A 27,638-nucleotide genomic window follows, 5' to 3' on the forward strand; every position below is an offset into this window, starting at 1 on the left:
AGCTGGTCTGGCTTTGCCAAGGCATCTGCAGGTGGGACTTCAAATTTAGTAAATCTTGGCAGGATTTTTTCAGTTGATAATTTTATATGACCCATGAATGATGTTATAAATATCCAAATGACTATTGGTAGAAAAAAGATTCCCATCCCTTGGCATACGGGGTTGTTAAGGATTTGGATTTTGTCTATCTTTCCAACTGTATTCTCATTATACCATACTTCATTTGCTTTTTATATGCCAACCATACCAAATTGCTATAGTTTTGAAAATATGAAGCTGTTATATGCCTTTAAATATGTACTTCATTGCTTTGGTCTTCTAGAAGTATAACAGTAGCTGCTATATGTTGAGTGCTTATTGTCCACAGCTAATTGCTTACATATATATATATATATATATACACACACACACACACACACACACACACATTTTAAAGATTTATTTATTTGAAAGAGTTGCACAGAGAGAGGAGAGGCAGAGAGAGAGAGAGGGAGGGAGGGAGGAAGGGGTCTTCCATTCACTGGGTCACTCCCCATTTGGCCACAAAGGCCGGAGCTGTACCGATCCAAAGCCAGGAGCCAGGAGCTTCTTCCTGGTCTCCCACGCGGGTGCAGGGGCCCAAGGACTTGGGCCATCTTCCACTGCTTTCACATGCCATAGCAGAAAGTTGGATCAGAAGTGGAGCAGCTGGGTCTTGAACCAGCACCCATTTTGATCTGGCGCCCATATGGGATGCCGGCGCTTCAGGCCAGGGTGTTAACCCATTGCACCACAGCGCCAGCCCCAACCTATATATTTTATGATTTTTATGTATTCTCTTTTTTATTTGAAAGGCAGACAGACAGAAGCAGAGAGACAAATGGAGAGAGATCTTTTATCTATTGGTTCACTCCCCAGATGCCTGCAACAGCCAGTGCTGGGACAGGATGAAGCCAGAAGCCTAGAACTCAATCTAGGTCTCCCACATGGGTGGCAGGGACCCAAGTACTTGAGCCATTGTCTTCTGCCTCCCAGAGTGTATGTTAGCAGAAGCTGGATCTGAAGCAGGGTAGCCAGGACTTGAACCAGGTAGTCTGAAATGGGATATGGACATCCCATGTGGTGACTTAACTGCTGTACAACATGCATGCCTCTATTTTAAAACAATTGTAGCTATCATCTGAGGAAAGTGATGTTATTGTCAATTAATATATGAGAAAATTGAAGCTTCGAGATAATTTATAACATACACCAGGTCATATGTCTAGTAATGATGGAGCTAGAGTTCAAATCTGGGTCTCTTTGTAAGCACTTTTTATTTTATTTTTTATTTATTTGAGAGGTAGAGTTACAGACAGTGAGAGGAAGAGACAGAGAAAGGTCTTCCATCCGTTGGTTCACTTCCCAAATTGCCATAACTGCCGTAGCTGCACGGATCTGAAGCCAGGAGCCAGGAGCTTCTTCCAGGTCTCCCATGTGGGTGTAGGGACCCAAGGACTTGAGCCATCTTCTACTGCTTTCCCAGGCCATAGCAGATATCTGCATCAGAAATGGAGCAGCCGGGATTAGAACTGGCGCCCATATGGGATGCTGGCGCCACAGGCAGAGGATTAACCTCCTGCGCCACAGCGCTGGCCCCTGTAAATACTTTTCTAACACTGCTGCTGTAACCTTTTTTCCATCCTGTTGGATACTTTTTTTTTTCTTTTAGTATTCATTTATTTATTTGAAAGGCAGATTTACAGAGAGTCACAAAGAAAGACACAGATCTTCCATCCACTGGTTCACTCCCCAAATGGCTGCAGTGGCAGGAACTGGGATGATCCAAAGCTAGGAGCTAGGAGCCAGGAGCTTCTTCCAGGTCTCCCATGTGGGTGCAGGGGCCCAAAGGACTTTTTCAGGCATGTTAGCAGGGAGCTGGATCGGAAGTGGAGTAGCTGGTTTCCTTCTCTGATTTCCTTCAGTACTGCCCCAATTGAAATTGATAATCCCCTCCTCTGTGTTCCCATTTTTTGTATGTAACTCTTCTGTAGTGCCTGTAATACTTTATTGCATTTTTGTGTTCATGCTCATGTTACTGGTTAGCCTAAGACAATTATTAATGGATTCGGTAGTATTTTTTGTGGAGTGGAGAGGTAGGAATATGAAGAAGAGATCTGTAGGCAGACTTACCTTAATAATAGTAGCAGTGGTAATTTTAATAGTGATAATGTTTAGTATTTGTTGAGCAATTACAATGTGTTAAACACTGTTGTGCAATTTAGATATATTGCTTACTCATCAATGATGATGTGATGTAACTGCTGCTATTCTTATTTTAGAGCTGAAGAAAATGAGGCTAACAGTGGTAAAATAAGTCAGCTCAGATTACGTTGTGAGTGGTGGGCTCGTATTCTAAGAGTCCTTGTTCTTGTTATGCTGTCCTCTCCTGATTGCTATTAGAGATTTATGAGTCTTTGAGGCTTTTTTTTTTTTTTTTTTTTTTTTTGACAGGCAGAGTGGACAGTGAGAGAGAGAGACAGAGAGAGAAAGGTCTTCCTTTTGCCGTTGGTTCACCCTCCAATGGCCGCCGCTGCAGCCGGCGCACCGCGCTGATCCTGGCAGGAGCCAGGAGCCAGGTGCTTTTCCTGGTCTCCCATGGGGTGCAGGGCCCAAGCACCTGGGCCATCCTCCACTGCACTCCCTGGCCATAGCAGAGAGCTGGCCTGGAAGAGGGGCAACCGGGACAGAATCCGGCGCCCCGACCGGGACTAGAACCCGGTGTGCCGGCGCCGCAAGGTGGAGGATTAGCCTAGTGAGCCACGGCGCCGGCTTTTTTTTTTTTTTTTTTTTTTACTCAGTGAGTATTTCTTGGGACTGTTCAATGCTCAACTTATGTTTAGGATGGTGAGACGTCAAGACTTCATTGTAATCTTAACCTTACTCATTTATTAGGATAGTGGAAATAATGTTTTGTTTTTTAGCATTAAGATTCCCTTGGCTTAATTGCTGGGTTCTTCATTCCTGTGGCTTTTCTAATGTGTAATTGAGCACTCTTTTTTAAAAAATTTTTTAAGTTAAAAAAATTTTATTCATGTGTAAGTCAGAGCTATAGAGAAGGGGCAAGATAGAACAGAGACGGATCTTCCATCTGTTGGCTCACTGCCCAGATGGCTGCAACTGCCAGGACTGGACCAGGTGGAAGCCAGGAGCCAGGAGCTTCATCTTGGGTGCCGGGTCCCAAATATTCGGACCATCTTCCACTGCTTTTCCAGGCACATTAGCAAGGAGCTGGATTGAAGTGGAATAGCTGGGACTTGAACTGGCACCTGTATGGGATACTGGCTTCCCAGGTGGCATCTTAATCTGCTGTGCCACAATACTGGCCCCAGTAGGAAGATTTTGATTACAATTTTGTTTTTATAGATCTATTCAGATTTTTTTTCCTAAGTCAGTGTTTTTTGTTTTTTTTTTTTTTTTTTTTTTTTTTTTTGACAGGCAGAGTGGACAGTGAGAGAGAGAGATGAGACAGAGAGAAAGGTCTTCCTTTTGCCGTTGGTTCACCCTCCAATAGCCGCTGCGGCCGGCACACCGCACTGATCCGAAGGCAGGAGCCAGTGCTTCTCCTGGTCTCCCATGGGGTGCCAGTGCTTCTCCTGGTCTCCCATGGGGTTCAGGGCCCAAGCACTTAGGCCATCCTCCACTGCACTCCCTGGCCACAGCAGAGAGCTGGCCTGGAAGAGGGGCAACTGGGACAGAATTCGGTGCCCCGATTGGGGCTAGAACCCGGTGTGCCGGCGCCGCAGGCGGAGGATTAGCCTATTGAGCCGTGGCGCCAGCCTTAATAATATTATATTATAATCTCTTATTTCTGTGTTAAGATCCTCTCTCTTGTTCCTAATTTTAGTAATTTGAGTCTTCTCTTTTTCTTGGTCTCTCCACTAAAGTTTGTCAACATTGTTGATCTTTTCAAAGAGAAGGACTTTACCTTCTAGCCACAGTACTAGCCCCAGTCTCTCTTAAAAAAAAAAAAAATCTTTGGTGGCACAAGCATTTTTTTTTCTTGTGTGTGTGCTGGTTAGAAATATTTTAATAGCTGTTACAGTTTACTAAAAGTATTTGACTCTTTGAGAACCCTGACAGCTTTGTTAGTTAACTTGATACTCAGTTACATTTAGTTTTAAATTTAAAAAGCTTTTTCTAATATTGTTTGTGACCTTAGGACAGTTGTAGATTCTCTGGTTACTCCATTGGTTTAGTAGTTGATTTAGTTACATTCTGTTGTTTACAGAGTTCACGTAGTACAATTTGTGGTGAAAAGGGAGTAGAGTCTCAGATGTATGTTCAGACTCGTTCATAGTTACGTGATCTTGATAGGTAACTAACTTTTCATTTCAGTTACTTAAAATGAAAACTATTTAACCTGTTTCATGGAGTAGTTAAGATGATTGAATGGGGGCCGACGCCATGGCTTACTTGGTAAATCCTCCGCCTGCGGCGCCGGCATCACATATGGGCACCGGGTTCTGGTCCAGGTTGCTCCTCTTCCAGTCCGGCTCTCTGCTGTGGCCCAGGAGGGCAGTGGAAGAGGCCCAAGTGCTTGGGCCCCTGTACCTGCATGGGAGACCAGGAAGAAGCACCTGGCTCCTGGCTTCGGATCAGCGTGGCTCTGGCCATTGTGGCCATTTGGGGTGTGAACCAACAGAAGGAAGACCTTTCTCTCTGTCTCTCTCACTGTCTGTAACTCCACCTGTCAAATAAATATATAAAATCTTTAAAAAAAAAGATTGAATGGAAAATGCTGATACATATGAGGTATTTTATTAGTGGTGGCCTATTATTTTAAAAACTTTTTAAGCAGGTAATAGTCTTTCTTTTTAAAGGCATTGGTAGCTGTTTTTTTTTTTTTTTTCTTAGAAAACCTTTTCCTCCCATCTTTAATTAGACTTTAAGAGATAGTTTCTGTTTTAAAACTATAGTTTAGGCTGGCGCCACGGCTCACTAGGCTAATCCTCCACCTTGCGGTGCCGGCACACCGGGTTCTAGTCCTGGTCGGGGCGCCGAATTCTGTCCCGGTTGCCCCTCTTCCAGGCCAGCTCTCTGCTGTGGCCAGGGAGTGCAGTGGAGGATGGCCCAAGTGCTTGGGCCCTGCACCCCATGGGAGACCAGGAGAAGTACCTGGCTCCTGCCTTCGGATCTGCGTGGTGTGCTGGCCGCAGTGCGCCGGCCGTGGCGGCCATTGGAGGGTGAACCAACAGCAAGGGAAGACCTTTCTCTCTGTCTCTCTCTCTCACTGTCCACTCTGCCTGTCAAAAAATTAAAAAAAAAAAAAAAGAAATAAAATAAAAAAACTATAGTTTAGAATGATGTATTAAAAATGTATTATAGTTTAGATTCTGTATTAAAGCTGTAGTTTAGAATGGTGTTTTTGTAGTTGGGCAAGGTATAGGTATTGTTCTTCAGCTTTAACTTAACAATTAGGAAAAATGTGATGATTCTCTTTTGGGCTGTGGTGAAGCCAACCAATTTGGATATCCCAAGATGCTACTTAGGTACTTTGACCAGAGGTTATGGATCTGACATTGGAAATATAGTATTCTTTGTAGAAAGAAGCTTGAGAGTTGGACATTGTGGTACAGTGGATTGCTACCACTTAAGGTAGCATCATATATTAGAGAGCCTGTTTTGAGTCCTGGCTGCCTCAAGTCTGATCAAGCCCTGTGCTAATGTACGAGGGAAATCAGGAGATGATTGTTCAAGGGCTTGAGTTCCTGTCACCCACCATGGAGACCAGATGGAGTTCTTGGCTCCTGGTTTCACCCTGATCCAGTCCTGGCTATTGGGGCCATTTGTGGGGTAAACCAGCACATGGAAGATCTCCCTCCCTCTCTTCAAATAAATAAATAAATCTTTTTAGAAAGGAAGCTTAAAAGGATTTTATGTTAATGAATACAGGCTTTTCCTTGTAGTATTTCAAGATGTTGCTGATTAAATTAGAGTTTTGGTCAGAAATTCATTCCTAAATTTGTCATATTGGGCCCTGAATTCCAACTATATTACTTTGTTCAAATGGGTCTTGGGGCATGTTTGCAGTGGATGCTACTGTTTAAACTTTGAAGTTCTGTGGTTTATTTTGCAAAAAGGAATTGCTGTGTAATTATGGCTTTCTCTCTTTTTTTTGCCTTTGGAGTTCATAGTTTGTGTAATTACCTTTGTTGCTCTTGGAATACTGGCCTATCCTGTTTTGCTGTTCTGGGTAGAAATCAGTAGTAAGCCACCAGCATTCTGAAAATTGGTATAAATAATGATTCCAATTTAAAGTAGAGTGCGTGGGGTGGGCATTGTGGCTCAGTTGGCCTGTATCAGAGTGCTGGTTTGAATGCCAACTACACTACAAGGATGTACCGCATAATTGGTAGAAATTATTTTCCAGTGGGAATGAGTTTTGGTTAAATCTATAGCTGGATTAATAAATGATTTTTCTTTATTTTTTCTTTTTCTTTTTTTGCCAGGCAGAGTTAGACAGTGAGAGAGAGACAGAGACAGAGAGAGAGAGAGAGTTATAGGCAGTAAGAGAGAGACAGAGAGAAAGGTCTTCCTTTCGTTGGTTTACTCCCCTAATGGCTGCCACAGCTGGCGCTGTGCCGATCCGAAGCCAGGAGCCGGGTGCTTCCTCCCAGTCTCCCATGTGGGTGCAGGGACCCAAGCACTTGGGCCATCCTCCACTGCCCTCCCAGGCCACAGCAGAGAGCTGGACTTGAAGAGGAGCAACCAGAACTAGTACCCGGTGCCCCAACCGGGACTAGAACCCGGGGTGCTAGCGCCACAGGCGGACGATTAGCCAAGTGAGCCACGGCGCCGGCCTAAATTTTTCTAACTAGATTTTGGCCAGGATGACTGAGTTCTTTTGGTGGTAACAACTGAGTCTGTGGTCAGTCTCCCTTGGTAACTGTTGCCATCCAGTGGTTCATTTATGAAATGTCAAAATGGGATAAAAATGTGACTGAGTTTTTGTTCCCTTTCCCACTGTCTTGCCCTTTATTTATTTTAATTGAACTAAAAGTCGCATGCTTTTTTAAAAAAGGAAAGTTGAAAGGAAGACCTTTGAGGAGGAAGACAAAGTTTTTAGTCTTCAGAATTTCAGGAGAGATAACTGTAAAGGGAAAATACGTAGTTTTTGATTGGCCATATTCCTGACTAGTCTTTTTCCTTCATCTTTTATTCTTGTACCTAATCAGAAAAAAAAAAATTCTACGATGTTTAAAACTTGAAATTAGCAAAAATAGTATTTTGTAAGTGGGTGTATTTACTTATGAATGTAGCTGTGGGATAGAGATGAGCTATGTTAATAGTATCATTAGGCAGTAAGGAAATTGCCGTGCTCTTTAGCTATATGTAAGAAAATAAGAGCCTTTTATATTCATTTGCATGATGAATACTAATTTCATTAGATATGCCATTTATGTTGAGCTTATCTGTCATATATGGTCACTTTTGTATTATCAGCAAGCCTTTTATATTGAATATACATAATTGGTCATATTTAACATCTCTTGGTAGCTAGCTGTACATGATTTTCATCTTGACTGCCCCGATATATATATATATATATATATTATTTTATTAAATATTTATTTATTTATTTGAAAGTCAGAGTTGACTTACAGAGAGAAGGAGAGGCAGAGAGAGGTCTTCCACCTGCTGGTTCAACTCCTCAACTGGCTGCAATGTCTGGAGCTGCGTGCATCTGAAGCCAGGAGCCAGGTGATTCTTCCAGGTCTCCCACACAGTTGCAGAGGGTCAAGGACTTGGGCCATCTTCTACTGCTTTCCCAGGTCATAGCAGAGAGCTGGATAGGAAGAAGAGCATCCGGGACTTGAACCAGTGCCCATATAGGATGCCAGCACTGTAGGCCAAAGCTTTACCAGTTATGCCACAGTGCTGGCCCCTACCCCATATTTTTTGAGGTAATGAAATGTGAATTGCAAGAGTATGATTCAGCAGGTTTATCTGGTAAGATATGAGGGATCCTCAAAAAGTTAATGGAGGGACCAGCATGGAGTGCAGTGGGTTAAGCTACTGCTTGTGCAGGCACCCATTCTAGTCCTGGCTATTTGACTTTTGATCTACCTCCTTGTTAATGTGCCTGAGAATGAGGCAATTAATGGCCTAAGTGCTTATGTCCCTGCCATCCTGTATGGGAGACTCAGATGGAATTCCAGGCTCTTGGTTTTGGTCTGGCCCAGCCAAAGCTGTCATGGCCATTTGAGGAGTGAACCATCAGATGGAAAACTAGTTTTGTGGATATTTAAAATTTGATCTTAGGGGCAGTTAATTGGCACAGCAGTTAAGATGCCCATATCCCATATTCCAGTGTGTGAGTTCAAGTCCCAACTCTGCTTCCCGTTCTGGCTTCCTCCTAATAAACACCCTGGGAGGTAGCAGGTGATGGCTTACGTGGTTGGGTCCCTGCCACCTGTATAGGATATCCCAATTGAGTTCCTAGGTTCTGGCTTCAGTCTGGTCCAGCCCTAGGGATTTGGGGAATGAACAAGCAGATGCAAGAGCTGTCTTTCTGTTTCCTTTTCTGTCTGCCTTTCCAATAAGTAAATTTAAAAACATTGATCTTGTGAGTCATATCTTTTTTTTTTTTTTTTTTTTTTGACAGGCCGAGTGGACAGTGAGAGAGAGAGACAGAGAGAAAGGTCTTCCCTTGCTGTTGGTTCACCCTCCAGTGGCCGCCACGGCTGGTGTGCTGTAGCTGGCGCACCGCGCTGATCCGAAGGCAGGAGCCAGGTGCTTTTCCTGGTCTCCCATGGGGTGCAGGGCCCAAGCACTTGGGCCATCCTCCACTGCACTCCCTGGCCACAGCAGAGAGCTGAACTGGAAGAGGGGCAACCGGGACAGAATCCGGCGCCCCGACCGGGACTAGAACCCGGTGTGCCGGCGCCGCTAGGTAGAGGATTAGCCTAGTGAGCCGCGGCGCCGGCCGTGAGTCATATCTTACATATAAATTGCCTAAAACCAGAATTGAAAATTCAAGTAAATGTTGATAAAAATGGGTCATGCTAGATTCTCAGTCATTATGATTTTTCCTGTTTTGAAAGGTACAGAAAATAGACACTGTGTTGAGAGACTGGACAAAAGAATTGTAATTACATAGAACTACATTCTGAAAGTTATATATTTTTAAAGGATTTATGTATTTGAAAGGCAGAGTGACACAGAAAGACAGAGACCTTCCATCCTCAGGTTCACTCCCCCAAAGATTGCAACAGCCAGGGTTGGGCCATGCCAAAGCCAGGAGCCAGGAACTCTTGGACCTTTTTCTGTTGATTTCCCAGGTACATTAGCAAGGAGCTGGATCAGAAGTGGAGCAGCTGGGACTCCAACTGGCATTCATATGGGCTGCTGGTGTCATAAGTGGTGGCTTAACCCACTGCACCATGATGCTGACCCATAAAAATTATTTTTATACAGTTGGTTTTATTTCTTCCAAAGAAGCCTTTTATTTAATGAGTACAGATTTCATGAGTAATACACTGTTGTTGTTGTTTTTTTTAATTATTTTTTTTACTAATTTGAAAGGCAAAGAGATGGAGATTGACTTTTTATCTACTGGTTTACCCTCCAAATGTTCACAGCAACAGAGACTGGGCCAGGTAAAAGCCATAAGCCTGGAACTCGATCTGGGTCTCCGTGGTGGTGGCAGGGACCCAAATTATTCAGTCATTACCTGCTGCCTCCTAGAACATGCATGGACTGGAAGCTGGAAGCAGAGTTGGGACTTAGACCCAGGTAGTCTAATATAGGATGCAGTTTTCCTAAGGGATAGCTAAACTACTATGCCAAAATTTTATTATTTTCAAAATGCTTTTACCTATGTTACCTTGTTTTACCATTTCGATAACACTGTAACATCAGAGCAGATGTTGTCTTTATTGCTGAAAAAGTTGAATGTCAGAAAGGTTGAGTTTTGAGTGATAATTAAAATAAAGGAAAGTCATGAGATACCTGAAGTTAAAATACATTATGGAGCTGATACTGAACTTTTTCTCCTGCTTTCTAGTGCAGTATTCTTTCTATTAATTCCTGTTGCCTGTTGATTTATGTGCACTTTAAAGACACAGAATAATTCAGCAAATTGTCTTAGGTGTTGTGCTTTTCAAAGAATAGTTATTAGGTTTTCTGAAGACAAGGGACACATTTCTGTTTTGTGTTTTTCTTCTGAATTTGATTCTTTTCAAGCATTTAGAAATGTGTTGTTTTTTGTGATGCTGACATTATTGACACCCAGGAGAGCATTGTTACTAATTCTCCACCTAGTGATAGTGACCAGGGAGGCAACTTTTATATGATGTAATGCAATATTCTCAGTTGTTCTTTCTTGTCTAATGCCATAGTTGTATTCTAGGCACCTTTGTGTCTGTTTAAAAAACAATTATTATATACTTTAAATATCATACAAATTAGCATTTAAAGTCACATTTCAGTGACTTTTGGTATATTTGTGAGGTTATGGTTTTGTAGCAGAATAATTTCAGAATATTTTCATCATTCCAAAAAAAAACTTCAGACTCATTAGCAGCCCCTCCCATTCTTCCCTCTCTGATTTCCCAGGCAACCACTAATATAGTCTGTCTGTCTGGATTTTCCAATGTTGAACATTTCATATAACTGAATTCATGTGATATGTAACCTTTTGTGTCTGACTTCTTTCACTGTTTTTTTGAGGTTCATCTATATTACTGCATGTATTAGTATGTATTCCTTTTTATGAATGAATGAAATTCATTGTATGGCTGTACCACATTTTGTTTAGCCATTCATTGGTCAGTGGATATTTGTTTTTTTTTTTTCCACTTTTTGCCTATTCTGAATAATGTCACTACAAATATTTGTATTTCATTTTTCTTAGATTTATATACCAAAGAGTGGAATAATTGGGTCATATGGTAATTCTTTGTTTAACTTTTGTGCTGTCAGATTGTTTTCTACGGTTGGTTACACCATTTTTACTTTCAGTACTAATGCATAAGAAACTACTGTTTTTGGGAGCAGAGCATTCATGACTTCGCCAATGGATTTCTAAGCCCTAAAAAATTTTTTTTTAATTTTATTATTTATTTGAGAGGTAGAGTTAGAGAGGGAGACACAGAGAAAGGTCTTCCATATGCTGGTTCACTCCCCAGATGCCCGCAATGGCTGGAGCTGAGCTGATCCAAAACCAGGAGCTTCTTCCGAGTTGCCTGTGCAGGTGCAAAGGTTCAAGCACTTAGGCCATCTTCTGCTGCTATCTCCAGCCACAGCAGAGAGCTAGATAGGAAGAGGAGCAGCCAAGACTAGAACTGGTGCCCATATGGGATGCCGGGGCCACAGGTGGAGGCTTAGCCCACTATGCCACAGCGCTGGCTCCCACTCTGAGCATTTTTAAAAATTTATTTCATTCCTTTCTGTACCTGAAATACTTTTTTAAAAAAACATTTTATTTATTTGAAAGTTGGAGTTACACAGAAAAGGAGAGGCAGAGAGAAAGAGAGAGAGAGATCTTCCATCCCCTGGTGAGAGAGAGATCGATCTTCCATCCCCTGGTTCACTCCCCAGATGACTGTAATGGCTGGAGCTGCACCGATCTGAAGCAAGGAGCCAGGAGCCTCCTCTGAGTCTTCCCACGTGGGTACAGGGGCCCAAGAACTTTGGCCATCTTCTACTGCTTTCTCAGATCATAGCAGAGAGCTGGATCGGAAGTGGAGCAGCTGGATCTTGAACGGGTGCCCATATGGGATGCCGGCACTGCAGGCTGGGGCTTTACCTGCTACACCACAGTGCCGGCCCCTGTACGCGAAATACTTTTATCTTTCTGCCTCCTTCACCCATTTATCTGACCTCTTAATGAAGTTCTCTGCATCCTTCGAAGTTTTCAAATGCTGCTTCTTGTCCACAGTCTTCATAGATAACTAGAGCTGGAAGTTATTTCTCCCCCTTTAAATGCATATAGTTGTACTGTTTATATCTCTTTGGGGCTGTTTGTAGTACTTGTTAGAATCTTCCTTATTTCTTCTGCCACATTTTTGTATTCTCATGGTACATTGTGTAGTATAGGCCTTAACCAAATGGAAAATTAATGGGAGAGAATTGGAAATCCTTACTTAGGTTTTTTAAATGTTACATAAGACATATTTATAAAATACAAGAGAACTTCAAAAATTCATTGAGGCCGGCGCCGTGGCTCACTAGGCTAATCCTCCGCCTAGGGGCGCCGGCACACCGGGTTCTAGTCCCGGTCGGGGCGCCGGATTCTGTCCCGGTTGCCCCTCTTCCAGGCCAGCTCTCTGCTGTGGCCAGGGAGTGCAGTGGAGGATGGCCCAAGTGCTTGGGCCCTGCACCCCATGGGAGACCAGGAAAAGCACCTGGCTCCTGGCTCCTGCCATTGGATCAGTGCGGTGCGCCGGCCGCAGCGCGCCGGCCGCGGCGGCCATTGGAGGGTGAACCAACGGCAAAAGGAAGACCTTTCTCTCTGTCTCTCTCTCTCACTGTCCACTCTGCCTGTCCAAAAAAAAAAAAAAATTCATTGAAAATGGAATGAAAAGATAAATTTACTTTGGTGCAAAAGATTCTGAAAACCATACAGTTTTTTCATAATATACATTTTCCATGAACTTTTTTTTAAAGTATTTATTTATTTGAAGGCAGAGTTACAGAGAGGGAGTGGGAGAGACAGAGGCAGAGAGAGAGCGAGCGAACAAGCAAGCAAGTTGTCTTCCATCTGCTGGTTCACTCCCCAAATGGCTGCAACTGCTGGAGCTGGGCCAATCTGAAGCCAGGAGCTAGGAGCTTCCTCTGGGTCTCCCATATGGTATGCAGGGGACCAAGGACTTGGGCCATCTTCCACCACTTTCTCAGATCATAGCAGAGAGCTGATTGAAAGTAGAGCATCCCACTGGCGCTGTGGTGCAGTGGGTTAATGCCCTGGGCTGAAGTGCCAGCATCCCATATGGGTACTGGTTCGCCACCCGGTTGCTCCACTTCTGATCCAGCTCTCTGCTATGGCCTGGGAAAGCAGTAGAAGATGGCCCAAGTCCTTGGGCCCCTGTACCCGCATAGGAGACCTGGAAGAAGTTCCTGGCTCCTGGCTTCAGATCAGCGCACCTCTGGCTGTTGGGGCCAACTGGGGAGTGAAACATAAGATGGAAAACCTCTCCTCTCTCTCTCTCTCTCTCTCTCTCTCTCTCTCCCTCTCCTCTTTCTGCGTAGCTCTGGTTTTTAGATAAATAAATCAATCTTTAAAAAAAAAAAAAAAAGTAGGCCGGCACCATGGCTCACTTGGCTAATCCTCCGCCTGTGGCGCCAGCACCCTAGGTTCTAGTCCTGGTTGGGGCGCTGGGTACTAGTCCTGGTTGCTCCTCTTCCAGTCCAGCTCTCTGCTGTGGCCTGGGAGAACAGTGGAGGATGGCCCAAGTGCTTGGGTCCCTGCGCCCGCCTCCTGGCTTCGGATCGATGCAGCACCGGCCGTGGTGGCCACTTGGGGGATGAACCAACGGAAAAAGGAAGACCTTACTCTCTGTCTCTCTCTCTCTCACTGTCTGTAACTCTACCTGTCAAATAAAAGAAAAAAAAAAAGCATCCGGAACTCAAACTGATGCCCATATGGGGTGCTGGCACTGCAGGCGTTAGCTTTACCTGCTACACTACAGTGCTGGCCATTTCTGTGAACTTTTTGAAACTTCCTCATGAAAATGTTAACATAAAAACTACCATCTTTAATAAAAAGAATTTCCAGTGGCAGATTTATATATCTACAAATATCTTATAATTTTTTTGCCTTTCAACAAGCTCTTTGTTGTACAGGGTTACCTTTCAAGGTTCTTTGATGACTGTCTACATTTTATTTGTTGATATGGAACTAGATCTAGAATGTTGGTGTTTATAATTACATGTTTTAGAAGCTGTGTTGGGGCTGGTGCTGTGGTGTTGTGGGTTAAAGCCCTGGCCTGAAGTGCCGGCATCCCATATGGGCGCCAGTTTGAGTCCTGGCTGCTCCTCTTCCGATCCAGCTCTTTTCTGTGGCATGGGAAAGCAGTAGAAGATAGCCCAAGTCCTTGGGCCCCTGCACCCACATGGGAGACCTGGAATAAGCTCCTGGCTCCTGGCCTCGGGTCATCGCAGCTCTGGCCTTTGCGGCCATCTGGGGAGTGAACCAGTGGATGGAAGACCTCTCTCTGTTTCTGTCTCTCTCTGTAACTCTGTCTTTCAAATAAATAAAATAAATCTTTAAAAAAAAAAGGTTGTGTTGCAGTATAATACATGGCTCAATGTTACTATGGCTGAAGTTAAAGATAATGTTTTATGACTTTATGGTATTTAGTATATCACTAAGTAATAAAGTGATATAAATGATATAATAAAGTGATAAAAATATATAAATAAATATGTATAATATAATATATATTTTTAATTATTTCACTTTACAAATTTTATTAGGAGATCTCAATTTGGTGTCCATCGTAAATATTCATGACCAACTAGCCAAAACATCAGACTAGATACTGTGGTTCTTTGCTTATAGATTTGTGAGATATTATGCCATAGTGGTTAAAAGCATGGAATCTGAAGCCATCTGGCCTTGGTTGAAACCTGATTTTGCCATTTATAATGGTATTACCTTAATTTTTTTTCTTTTTTAAGATTTATTTATTTATTTGAAAGGTAACAGAGAGAGAGGCGGGGAGAGACAAATCTTCCACCTGCTGGTTCACTCCCCAAATAGCTACAATGGCTGGAGCTGGGCTGATCCAAAGCTAGGAGTCAGGAGCTTCTTCTAGGTCTCTCAAGTGAGTGCAAGGGCCTAGTGATTTGGGCCATTCTCCACTCCATTTCCAGGCACATTAGCAGGGAGCAGGATCTTAGTGGAGCAGCTGGGACTTGAACCAGTGCCAATATAGGATGCTGGCAGTGCAGATGGTGGCTTTATCTGTCATGCCACAGCATTCTCGTTTTTTAAAATCTGGCATTGTTAAGCTATTGCCTGCGAAGCTGCATCCCATATGGGTGCCAGTTCGAGTTCTGGCTGCTCCTGTTCCAATCCAGCTCCCTGCTAACGCGCCTGGGAAAACAGCAGAGGATGGCCCAAGAGCCTGGGGTCCTGTCCTCGTCCTCACTTGGGAGACCAAGAACAAGCTCCTTGCTTCAGCCTGGCTCAACCCAGGCCATTGTGACTATTTGGAAAGTGAACCAGCAGATGTTACAGATATCTCTGTAACGTTGCCTTCCTTTTTTTTTTTTTTTTTTTTTTTTAAGATTTATTTATTTAGGCCGGCGCCGCGGCTCACTAGGCTAATCCTCCGCCTAGCGGCGCCGGCACACCGGGTTCTAGTCCCGGTCGGGGCGCCGGATTCTGTCCCGGTTGCCCCTCTTCCAGGCCAGCCCTCTGCTGTGGCCAGGGAGTGCAGTGGAGGATGGCCCAGGTCCTTGGGCCCTGCACCCCATGGGAGACCAGGAAAAGCACCTGGCTCCTGGCTCCTGCCATCGGATCAGCGTTGTGCGCCGGCCGCAGTGCGCCAGCCGCGGCGGCCATTGGAGGGTGAACCAACGGCAAAGGAAGACCTTTCTCTCTGTCTCTCTCTCCTTTCTCACTGTCCACTCTGCCTGTCAAAAAAAAAAAAAAAAAAAAAAAAGATTTATTTATTTATTTAAAAGTCAGAATTACACAGAAGAGGAGAGGCAGAGAGAGAGAGGTCTTCCATCTGATGGTTCACTCCCCAAATGTCTGCAATGGCTGGAGCTGCGCCGATCTGAAGCCAGGAGCCAGGAGCTTCATCCAGGTCTCCCACAAAGGTGCAGGGGCCCAAGGACTTGGGCCATCTTCTACTGCTTTCCCAGGCCATAGCAGAGGGCTGGATTGGAAGTAGAGCAATTGGAACTCGAACTGGTGCCCATATGAGATGCTGGTGCTTCAGGCGAGGGTGTTAACCTGCTGTGCCACAGCGCCGGCCCTAACATTGCCTTTCAAATAAATAAAATACTTTTTTTTTTTTTTTTGACAGGCAGAGTTAAACAGTGAGAGAGAGAGACAGAGAGAAAGGTTTTCCTTTTTCCGTTGGTTCATCCCCCAAGTGGCTGCTACAGCCGGCCCGTTGTGGCCGGCGCACCACACTGATCCGAAGGCAGGAGCCAGGTACTTATCCTGGTCTCCCATGGGGTGCAGGGCCCAAGCACCAGGGCCATCCTCCACTGCACTTCCGGGCCACAGCAGAGAGCTGGACTGGAAGAGGAGCAACTGGGACAGAATCCGGCGCCCCAACTGGGACTAGAACCCGGTGTGCCGGTGCCGCAGGCGGAGAATTAGCCTAGTGAGCCGCGGCGCTGGCCAATAGAATACTTTAAAAAAAAAAATTCTGTCTACAAATATGTTAACTTCATGGCCTTGCATATTTACAAATTAGTGGACATGTTAGGTATATAAATATATGTACTCTGAACATATATGCACATACTTATAAGTTCATATTTACATACACATGCACATAAAACTTTTAGCAAGGTAAACATATTTTCATTCTTGTGAATTTCACTTTATGAATACATATTTTTAAAATGTACTTATTTGAAAAGCAGAGTTGAGAGAGAGAGAGATCTTCCAACTGCTGATTCATCCCCAAAATGGCCCCAAGGGCCAGAGCTGGGCCTGTCCAGAGCCAGGAGCTTCTTCTGAGTCTCCCATGTGGGTGCAGGGTCCCAAGCACTTAAGCCATTCTCCACTGCTTTCCGAGGCATATTAGCAGGGAGTTGGATTGGAAATGGAGTAGCCAAGACCTGTATTAGTGCCCATATGGGATACCCGTGTCGCAGGCAGCAGCTTTACCCACTACACCAGATCACTGGCCCCATGAATATTTTCTTGTGCCATTAAGAGTGCTTCAAAAGCATTGTTTTTAATGACTGCATAATTGTCTGTCATGTGCATGTACAAAGTACATTTACAAAATTCCCTGTAATTGTTTTAATGAACACTATAATGAATTTCCTTTCATATTAATTTTTGTCTGGCTTTCAGATAAATTTTTTGTAACATACTTTTTAAAAAAAATTATTTTATTTTGAAAGACAGACCTTACATTTGTTGGTTCACTTCCCAAAGCTGAAGCCAGGAAGCCAGATCTCAATCTTGGTCTCCCTAGTTGGTGGTAGGAACCCAGCTGCTGAAGCCATTACTTGCTGCCACCTAGGGTGTACATTAGCAGGAAGCTGGAAGTGGAAGTGGAACTAGGACTCTAACCTAGGTACTCCACATGGGATGCAGGTGTCCCAAGTAGTGCTTTAATCACGATATCTAATGTGTGCCCTAGTTTTTAAAGGATAAATTCCTTAAAATGGAATTACTGGATCAAATGGCATGACATTTTTAAAGTATTTTGATATACATTTCCAATTGTTTTGTAGAAAGAATGTGCATATTTTAAGAAAATTTGTTCATAATTGACTTGATCTGAAATTGGGCTTGATCTGAGGTCTGAAATTACATGTTTAGTTTTTGCAAGTTGATTTTCCCTTATACCATTCATTCATTTCAACAACTATGTATTGAATATGTACTATGTACCAGGTATGGTTTATAACTTCATGGAGCATTCCTGTCTAAGTGTCTAGAGGTCTCCAGATATTTGATAGTGGGTTAATGTTTTTAATATTTAAGATCAGAATTGAAGAAACTGTTTATGAGATATAAATTGGGCCTTAGCAACCTATTACATTATTAGGTTTTTAAAAACTATCTGGCCAGCGCCGCGGCTCAACAGGCCAATCCTCCGCCTGTGGCGCTGGCACCCTGGGTTCTAGTCCCGGTCGGGGCACTGTCCCAGTTGCCCCTTTTCCAGTTCAGCTCTCTGCTGTGGCCCAGGAGTGCGGTGGAGGATGGCCCAAGTGCTTGGGCCCTGCATCCCATGGGAGACCAGGAGAAGCACCTGGCTCCTGGCTTTGGATCAGCACGGTGCGGCGGTCATTGGAGGGTGAACCAATGGTAAAGGAAGACCTTTCTCTGTCTCTCTCTCTCTCACTGTCCACTCTGCCTGTCAGACAAACAAACAAACAAACAAACACCACAAAAACTTCGATTCCAGCTCTCTGCTGTGGCCCGGGAAGGCAGTGGAGGATGGCCCAAGTGCTTGTGCCTCTGCACCCACATGGGAGACCAGGAGGAAGCACCTGGCTCCTGGCTTCAAAGTGGCACAGCAGGCCAGCCGTAGCTGCCATTTGGGGGGTGAACCAATGGAACAAAGACCTTTCTCTCTGTCTCTCTCTCTCTCTCACTGTCTAACTCTGCCTGTCAAAAAAAAAAAACAAAAAAAAAACACCAAAAAACTAACTAATCCTGTATATATCTTCCCAGCAATTAAGTTCATGTATTTGTTTCATTAAAAAAAAAAAAAAAAGTACTTTTCATGCTCTTTGCTAGGCACAGAAGATATATTACTCTCCAGAAGGCTATAGAGTATTTGACTTATACCTGTAGTCGTGTCTGAAGATAAGCAGTCTGAGTCTTTCCTCCAAGTCCTTTCCCATAATCCTGTGTTTCTATGGTAGTTTATTTGCTTACATTTAAATTCCGAGTAAGTTATGTTACCTTAAATTTTAGTTGTTCTTATGTGGATAATCAGTTTCATGGATATTACATCTTTAATTTATAAACAGGTTGAATCATTTATTTTGGACCAAGAAGATTTGGATAACCCAGTACTTAAAACAACCTCGGAGATATTCTTATCCAGTACTACAGAAGGAGCAGACTTACGCACTGTGGATCCAGAGACGCAGGCACGACTAGAAGCTTTGCTGGAAGCAGCAGGTACTTTTTTTTGGTTTTTCTTTTCATCTCTTTAAAAAAAAGTCTAGATCTCCTTATGTAGTTTTACCAGATTATCCCAGAATTATGTTAGAGAAAATTTGAAATCTGCAAAATTTATTTTTTGTAAAAATGTTCAGATTTTCCTTTCTTTCTTTTTTTTTTTTTTTTACAAAAATATTTATTTATTTGAAAGGCAGAGTTACAGAGAGAGGGAGAGGTAGAGAGAGAAACAGAGAGTTCTTCTATCCGCTGGTTCATTCCCCAAATAGCCACAACTCCTAGGACTGCGCAGGCCAAACCCAAGAGCCAGGAACTTTATCTGAGCCTCCAGAGAGGGTTCAGGGGCCCACCATCTTCCACTGTTTTCCTAGGGGCATTAGCAAGGAGCTGGATTGGAAGTAGAACAGCTAAAACTTGAAGTAGTGACCATATGGGATGCTGGCATTGCCGGCTGTGGCTTAGCCTACACATTTTACTTTTTTTTTTTTTTTTTTTTAAGATTTGTTTATTTATTTGAAAGGCAGAGTTACTGAGAGGTAGAGGCAGAGAGAGGGAGAGAGAGAGAGGTCTTCCATCTGTTGGTTTACTTCCCATGATGACCGCAATAGCCAGAACTGGGCTGATCTGAAACCAGGAGCCAGGAGCTTCTTCTGGGTCTCCCGCATGGGTACAAGGGTCCAAGGACTTGGGCTATCTTCCACTGCTTTCCCAGGCTATGGCAGAGAGCTGGATTGGAAGTGGAGCAGCCGGGACTCAAACTGGCACTCATATGGGATGCTTGCATTGCAGACAGTGGCTTTACCCCCTATACCACAGTACTGGCCCCCACATTTTGCTTTTAAAAATTCTTGGTTGAAAGTTTTCAGTGAGGGGTCATTGTTGTGGCATAGCATGTTAAGCTGCTGCCTGCAGTGCCATCATCCCGTATAGGCACTGATTTAAAACCCCACTGCTCCATTTCTAATGGAAGACCTCTCTCCATTTCTCCCTCTCTGTCTCTAAACTTTGCCTTTCAAATAAAAATAAATCTTAAAAGTTATCAATAAATGATTTCTAGGCTCAGCCTTGATAGTTAGAAAGTATTAAGAAAATCAGCTGGTTATCAAGGAAAACTTAACCTATTATCAGTTACTTTATAAAATAAAAATGTGAGTGATAAATTTAGTTCATCACATTGTTACTTTGTCTTAACTGATTTAGGGAATTCTGCATGTTGATTTATTGCTTATTCACTTTATGTATTATGAATAGGTGTTTTTAATAGACACTAAAATAAAAATTGAATACAAGCTTGAGATGTAATAAGCTATATCCATTTTTGTTCTGTAGCAGAAACAAATTTGGTAAGTATACTTTCTCAAAATAATACATATTTATTTACTTATATTATGCAGTCTGCATATTAGTTATGCAAAGTTTGTTACACTGTAATGGAAACCTTTTCTGTTTCCTAAATGGTTTGTTTTGAGAAGGAAGTTACTGTGATTTTTAAATAAATTTTTTTTATTTGAATGACAGACAAAGACAGAGATTCTTGCTTCTTCTGGTTCATTCCTCAAATGCCCACAAAAGCTCTGGTTGAGTCAAGCCAAAGCTAGATCTGGGAACTCAATCTGAGATTCCCAGATGGGTGACAGAAACCCAGCTTCTTGAGTTATTAACTGCTGCCTCCCAAGGTGTGCTCAAATTGGGAGAACTGGAACTTGAGCCCAGGCATTCCAGTATGGCATATGGTGTCTTAAGCTGTGTCTTAACTGCTACATCAACCACCTGCCCCACATTTTCTGATCTTTGTTTATGGCCTCTGCAACATGTTTACTTTGTTTGACATTCCTCTTTTTTTTTTTTTTTTTTTTTTTAAGACTTGTTTATTTGAAAGGTAGAGCAACAGAAAGAGTGCTTCTGTCTGCTAGTTCACTCCTCAAATGGCTTACAATAGCCACGATTGGGCAGGCCAAAGCCCAGGGCCAGGAACTCCATCCAGGGCCTCTCATGTGGGTGGCAGGGACAAGCACCTGGGCCGTCATTTGCTGGTTTTCCAGGTCCATAAACAGGAAGCTGGATTGGAAGCAGAACAACTGGGACACTGACAGTCCAATATGGGACACCAGGATTATAAGCCTCAGCTTAATGAAGTGTGCCACATGCTGGCCCTTCTCTTTAAAAGATAATTTTATCTCTTTTTTTATTTGAGAGACAGAATGTGCTCCCCCATCGCTGATTTCACTCTACAAATGTGAACAACAGCCAGGAGTGAGTCAAGCCAAAGTCAGGAACTGAAAACTCAATCCGGGTCTCCTACATTGATGGCAAGGAACCAATCACTAGAGCTATTACCTGCTTCACAGGGAGCACTTTAGCAGGAAGCTGGAATTGGGAACGGAGCTGGAACTAGAATCCGGACACTCCAACATATGGGATATAGGCATCCTAACTGTTGGCTTAACTGTAGGCAAAACTATTGCCCTGACACACTTTTTTTTTTTTTTTTTTTTTTTTTTGGATAGAGTTAGTGAGAGAGACAGAGAGAAAGGTCTTCCTTCCTTTGGTTCACCCCCCAAATGGCTGCTACGGCCGTAGCTATGGCGATCTGAAGCCAGGAGCCAGGTGCTTCCTCCCGGTCTCCCATGCAGGTGTAGAGGCCCAAGCACTTGGGCCATCCTCCACTGACTTCGCAGGCCACAGCAGAGAGCTGGACTAGAAGAGGAGCAACCAGGACTAGAACCCGGTGCCCATATGGGATGCTGGCACCACAGGCGGAGGATTAGCCAAGTGAACCACGGCACTGGCCCCCTGACACACTCTTTATCTGATCTCTTAATGTATTTATATGTGCATAAAAATTTAATCTAGATGAAGATACATATAGAAAATTTCAGCCAGTTTCTGGGTCCTTTGTTCAATGTAATTTTATTTAAAAAAAATAAGCTTTTCAAAAAAATATTTGCAGGGACCAGTGCTGTGGTGTAGCTGGTAAAGCCGCTGCCTGCAGTGCCTGCATCCCATATAGGTGCCAGTTTGAGTCCCGGCTGCTCCACTTCCTATCTAGCTCTCTGCTTTTGCCTGGGAAAGCAGTAGAAGGTGGCCCAAGTGCTTGAACCCCTGTTCCCCATGTGGGAGACCTGGAAGAAGCTCTTCACTTTGGATCAGTGCAGCCCCAGTAATTGTGGCCACCTGGGGAATGAACCAGCAGATGAAAGACCCCTCTCTCTCTCTGCCTCTGCCTCTGCCTCTGCCTCTCTGTAACTCTGCCTTTTTCTTTAAGGAAAAAATATTTGCCAGAGGGGAAGCCTACCCATGCACTGAATCATTTCCCGAATAATTGCAGTGGCCAGGGTTGGGCTATGAGTAGGGCCAAAGCTGGGAGGCGCTAATGCAACCCAGGTCTCCCATGTGAATGGCAGGAATCCAAATAGTTGAGGCATTATTGCTGCCTCCTGGGGTCTGCATTAGTATGAAGCTGGTTTCAGAGCAAGAGCCAGGAATCTCAAATACTCTATTGAAGGCTATGGGAATCTTAACCAAGCTAAATGCTCCCTCCCAGTAAACATAATTTCATAGTCACTTTTTTTTTTTTTAAGATTATTTATTTGAAAGGCAGCATTATAGAGAGGCAGAGGCAGGGTAGGGGGATGTCATCCATCCAGTGGTTCACTCCCCAGATGGCTGTAATGGCTGGAGCTGGGCTAGTCCAAAGCCAGGAGCCAGGAGCTTCTCCTGGGTCTCCCACACAGGTGCAGGGGCCCAAGGACTTGGGCCATCTTCTACTGCTTTCCTAGGCCATAGCAGAGAGCTGGATCAGAAGTGGAGCATTCCAGGACTTGAACTGGTGGCCATAATGGGATGCTAATGCTGCACACTGGGGCTATAACCTGCTGTGCCACAGTGCCAGCCCCCATAATCACCTTTTAACATACATCTTTTTTTATTTTATTTTATTTTATTTTTTTTTTTCTGACAGGTAGAGTTAGACAGTGAGAGAGAGAGCCAGAGAGAAAGGTCTTTGTTCCATTGGTTCACCCCTCAAATGGCCGCTAAGGCTGGCCCGCTGCACCACTCTGAAGCCAGGAGCCAGGTGCTTCCTCCTGGTCTCCCATGTAGGTGCAGAGGCCCAAGCACTTGGGCCATCCTTCACTGCCTTCCCGGACCACAGCAGAGAGCTGAACCGGAAGAGGAGCAACTGGGACAGAATCTGGCGCCCCAAGCAGGACTAGAACCCGGGGTGCCGGTGCCGCAGGCGGAGGATTAGCCAAGTGAGCCACGGCGCCGGCCTACATGTTTCATATTAAAGGGAAAAACCTATTGCATTTCAACAATTAATGAATAAAGTGAGGCTGGAATGTAAAGCAAATTGAACATTTTTATAGTATTCTTAGATATTGTGTTATGAATATTTACCTGATATTAATTTTAAACTCCTTAAACTTTGTGATTTTTAGATCATCTAATGTGTATTTTTGGAACTGACAGAAGCTTAGAATTAGGTTGAACAAAATCTTTAATTATCTAGTAGGTGACCGGTGAATTTAGGACAGGGATAGTAAATTTTTTTTTTTTTTTAAGATTTATTTGTTTATTTGAAAGGCAAAGGTAGGACCGGCACTGTGGCATAGCAGGTAAAGTTGCCGCCTGCAATCCCGGCATCCCATATGGGCACTGGTTGGAGACCTGGCTGTTCCACTTCCGATCCAGCTCTTTGCTATGGTTTGGGAAAGCAGTGGAGGATGGCCCAGGTCTTTGGGCCCCTGCACCCACGTGGGAAACTTGGAAGAGGCTCCTGGCTTCGGATTGTTGCAGCTCCAGCCGTTGTGGCCAATTCGGGAGTGACCCAGCGGTTGAAAGATCGATCTCTCTCTCTCTCTCTCTTTCTCTCTCTGACTTTCCTTCTCTGTGTAACTGTGACTTTCAAGTAAAATAAATAAATCTTTAAAAAAAATAAAAGGCAAAGTTACAGATAGGCAGCTGCAGAGTGGGGTGGTCTTACGTCTGCTGGTTCATTCCCTAAATGGCCACAATAGCTGGAGCTGAGCCAATCCAAAGCCAGTAGTCAGGAGCTTCTTCTGGGTCTCCTACATGGGTGCAGGGGCCCAAGGACACGGGCCATCCTTCACTGCTTTCTCAGGTGGATTAGTAAGGAGCTAGATCAGAAGTGGAGCAGCCAGGACTCGAACTGGTGCCCATCTAGGATGCCAGTGTTGCAGGTTGGGGCATTAACCCTTTGTGCCACAGCGCTGGCGCCTCTGCTCTTTTCTAGACTTAATTCTTTTTATTTATCTATTTTTAAGGATTTATTTATTTATTTAAAAGTCAGAGTTACACAGAGGGAGGAGAGGCAGAGAGAGAGAGAGATATCTTCCATCTGATGGTTCACTCCCCAACTGGCCATATTGGCTGGAGCTACACCGATCCGAAGCCAGGAACCAGGAGCTTCTTCAGGTCTCCCACATGGGTGCAGGGGCCCAAGAATTTGGGACATCTGCTTTCCCAGGCCATAGCAGAGAGCTGGATCGGAAGTGGAGCAGCTGGGTCTTGAACTGCCACCCATATGGGATGCTGGCGTTTCAGGTCAGGGCCTTAACCCACTGCGCCACAGTGCTGGCCCCTAGACTTAACGTCTTTTGCCTCCCAAGTGCAGGCTTGTTTTCTGGTGATAGTACATCTTAATTCTCTGGTTCAGATTGAAACTTCATCCATATTGTACTACTTTGTGTGATCCCTGATTAAGGATTTTTAATCATTTCCATTCTTCTCGCTACCTTAGGTTTCTCATTCCAGGCTTAACTCTTTTCTGGTGCATTAAGCATTTTTCATTGCTTTTGGGTCAAGATAAAAATGAGAATCCTAGATTGTTAGGGAGGAAAAAAAGCTTGAAAATAATTATTCTTGGTCTTCTAGGAAGTATCATAAACTACTTAATTTTAAATTTTTGTGTATTGGCACTTAAACTCTAGACATTTTTAGATAGGTTGAATATGATATTGTATCCAAATTGTCAGATGAGTTTTAAAATAATGTGTCTTTTAATAAGACCTGTGCAAGTCAATTATTTAATGAAAAATTCTTTGGAGCTTCAGTATTTTCATTTGCTTTATGGCCACTTTGTTGAGCCTATGGCATGTTAGAGTAATTTTTAGACTTATATTTGGGTTTTTAATTATGAGATTGTGCTAGATATTAATAGTCCTTCTTAAGCAAGATAGAGCTTATTCATTTATTTTTAAAAGATTTATTCATGTATTTGAAAGTCAGAGTTACATAGAGGAGAGGCAGGGAGAGAGAGAGAGAGGTCTTCCATCTGCTGGTTCACTCTCCAATTGGCCACAATGGCCAGAGCTACACCAATCCGAAGCCAGGAGCTTCTTCTGGGTCTCCCACGCAGGTGTAGGGTCCCAAGGACTTGGGCCATCTTCTACTACTTTCCTAGGCCATAGCAGAGAGCTGGATTGGAAATGGAGTAGCTGGGACTCGAACTGGCGCCCGTATGCAATGCCAGCACTGAAGGCGGCAGCTTTACCCATTAGGCCACAGTGCTGGCCCCTATTTATTTATTTGACAGGCAGAGTGGACAGTGAGAGAGAGAGACAGAAAGAAAGGTCTTCCTTTACTGTTGGTTCACCCTCCAGTGGCCACTGCGGCTGGCACATCGCGCTGATCCGAAGCCAGGAGCCAGGTGCTTCTCCTTGTCTCCCATGTGGGTGTAGGGCCCAAGAACTAGGGCCATCCTCCACTGCACTCCCGGGCCATAGCAGAGAGCTGGACTGGAAGAGGGGCAACCGGGACAGAATCCGGCGCCTCAACTGGGACTAGAACCCAGTGTGCCGGCGCTGCAGGCGGAGGATTAGCCTATTGAGCCGTGGCGCCGGCCCTATTTATTTATTTTTAAGATTTTTAATTTTGAAAAAGTTACAGAGAGGGAGAAGGAGAGAGATCTATGTGTTTGTGTACTCCCCAGAGGGCCACAAAGGCCAATGCTGGGCCATGCTGAAGCCAGCAGCCAGGAGCTCCATTTAGGATTCCCATGTTTGTGACAGGGGTCCAGATACTTTGGGCCATCTTCCACTGCTTTTCCCAGGCCGTTAGCAGGGAAGTGGTTTGGAAGTGGAGCAGCTGGAATACAAACTGGTGCCATATGGGATACTGGTATCACAGCTGGCAGTTTTACCTGCAGTGCCACAATACCAGCTTTGCCGTTAACGTTTTTAATTTGTTTATTTGAAACTCAGAGTGACAGAGAAAGGGAGATATGGGGAGGGAGAGAAGGAAAGAGAATTTTCCACCTAATGATTTATTCCCCAATTGCCTACAAGAACCAGGGCTGATCCAGGCCAAAACCAGGAGCCATGAACTCCCTCTGGGTCTCCCTTGTGGGTGGCAGAAACTCAAGTACTTGGGCCATCATTTGCTTCACCCAAACCTCATTAGTAGAAAAGCCGGATCAGAAATGTGGAATAGCCTGGACTTGAACCAGGCACTGTATTATGGGATGCCCGTATCCCATACCTAAGTTTAACCTGCCGTGTCACAATACCTGCTTCTCTTGACACCATTTTAAACAAAATAAAATTGAAAATAAGTATTTTTAGAGAAAATTAAGAATATATCAATAAGAGTTTTAAAAAATTCTTTTTAAAGTTATCAGTTTAGAACATTATAAAACAAGGCAATATGAAATGTATTAAGTAAATAATAAAGTCTTTCCATGGTCAGGGTTTTAATGAACTTTCATACTTTCCCCCTCTTAAAATATTGAAATGCGTGTATGTGTTTGAACATATTCTTTCTTTTTTTAAGGATTTATTTTATTTATTTGAAAGAGTTACAGAGAGAAGTAGAGACAGAGAGGTCTTACATCTAATGGTTCATTCCCCAGATGGCCACAACGGCTGGAGCTGTGCCAATCCGAAGCCAGGAGCCAGGAGCTTCCTCTGGGTCTCCCACATGGGTGCAGGAGCCCAAGGACATGGGCCATCTTCTACTGCTATCCCAGGCCATATCAGAGAGCTGGATCAGAAGAGGAGCAGCAGGGACTAGAACCAGCGCCCACATGGGATGCTGGCGCTTCAGGCCAGGGCTTTAACCCGCTGTGCCACATTGCCAGAGTCCATGAAATTTATAAATAAAATTATTTATTTATTTATTTGACAGGTTGAGTTATATGCAGTGAGAGAGAGAGAGACAGAGAGAAAGGTCTTCCTTCCTTTGGTTCACTCCCCAAATGGCTGCTATGGCTGGCGCTGTGCTGATCTGAAGCCAGGAGCCAGGTGCCTCTTCCTGGTCTCCCATGTGGGTGCAGGGGCCCAAGCCCTTGGGCCATCCTCCACTGCCCTCTCGGGCCACAACAGAGAGCTGGTCTGGAAGAGGAGCAACCAGGACTATAACCTGGCGCAAATATGGGATGCTGGCACCGTAGGCAGAGGATTAACCAAGTGAGCCATGGCGCCGGGCCCCCATAGATAAAATTCTAAGAATGTAATACTTTGCCTCCTCCCACCCTCTCTCTTGTCCCTCCCTTCTTCTCTCCCTTTCTTCCTTCCTTCCCTCCTCTTTCCTTCCTTCTTTCTTTCTCTCTCACCTTTAAAATTTACATTATAATAAAGATTTAATGCTGCACTAAATAGTTAAAGGGGCAGGTGTTGTGGTGGTAGCTGATTAAGCTGCAACCTGTAACATACAATTTGGGTGCCAGTTTTAAGTGACTGCTTCACTTTTGATAGAGCTCCCTGCTAATGTGCCTGGAAAAAGCAGCAGAGGATGGCCCAAGTGCTTGGGCCCCGGCCACTCACATGGGAGATGGGATGAAGCTCCTGGCTCCTGGCTTTTGCCTGCTCCAGCCCAGGCC

At 44.1% G+C, this 27,638-nt stretch overlaps 1 protein-coding gene across 8 annotated transcripts in view; it reads left to right on the forward strand.

Annotated features, from left to right (window-relative positions):
• The window catches only part of ANKHD1 (ankyrin repeat and KH domain containing 1), a 146,805-nt gene that overhangs the window by 19,026 nt on the left and 100,141 nt on the right, over positions 1–27,638 (forward strand). For all 8 annotated transcript variants that reach the window (XR_007918974.2, XR_011389767.1, XM_051844279.2 and 5 more), the window contains exon 2: positions 18,646–18,799. Coding sequence is in view for 6 of the 8 variants with exons in the window: in XM_051844279.2 (XP_051700239.1) it covers positions 18,646–18,799 (154 nt within the window). In the remaining 2 variants the exon portion in view is untranslated. The remainder of the gene's footprint in view (positions 1–18,645; positions 18,800–27,638) is intronic.

The sequence above is a fragment of the Oryctolagus cuniculus genome, chromosome 6 (assembly GCF_964237555.1).
Source record: "Oryctolagus cuniculus chromosome 6, mOryCun1.1, whole genome shotgun sequence".
Classification (NCBI taxonomy): domain Eukaryota; kingdom Metazoa; phylum Chordata; class Mammalia; order Lagomorpha; family Leporidae; genus Oryctolagus; species Oryctolagus cuniculus.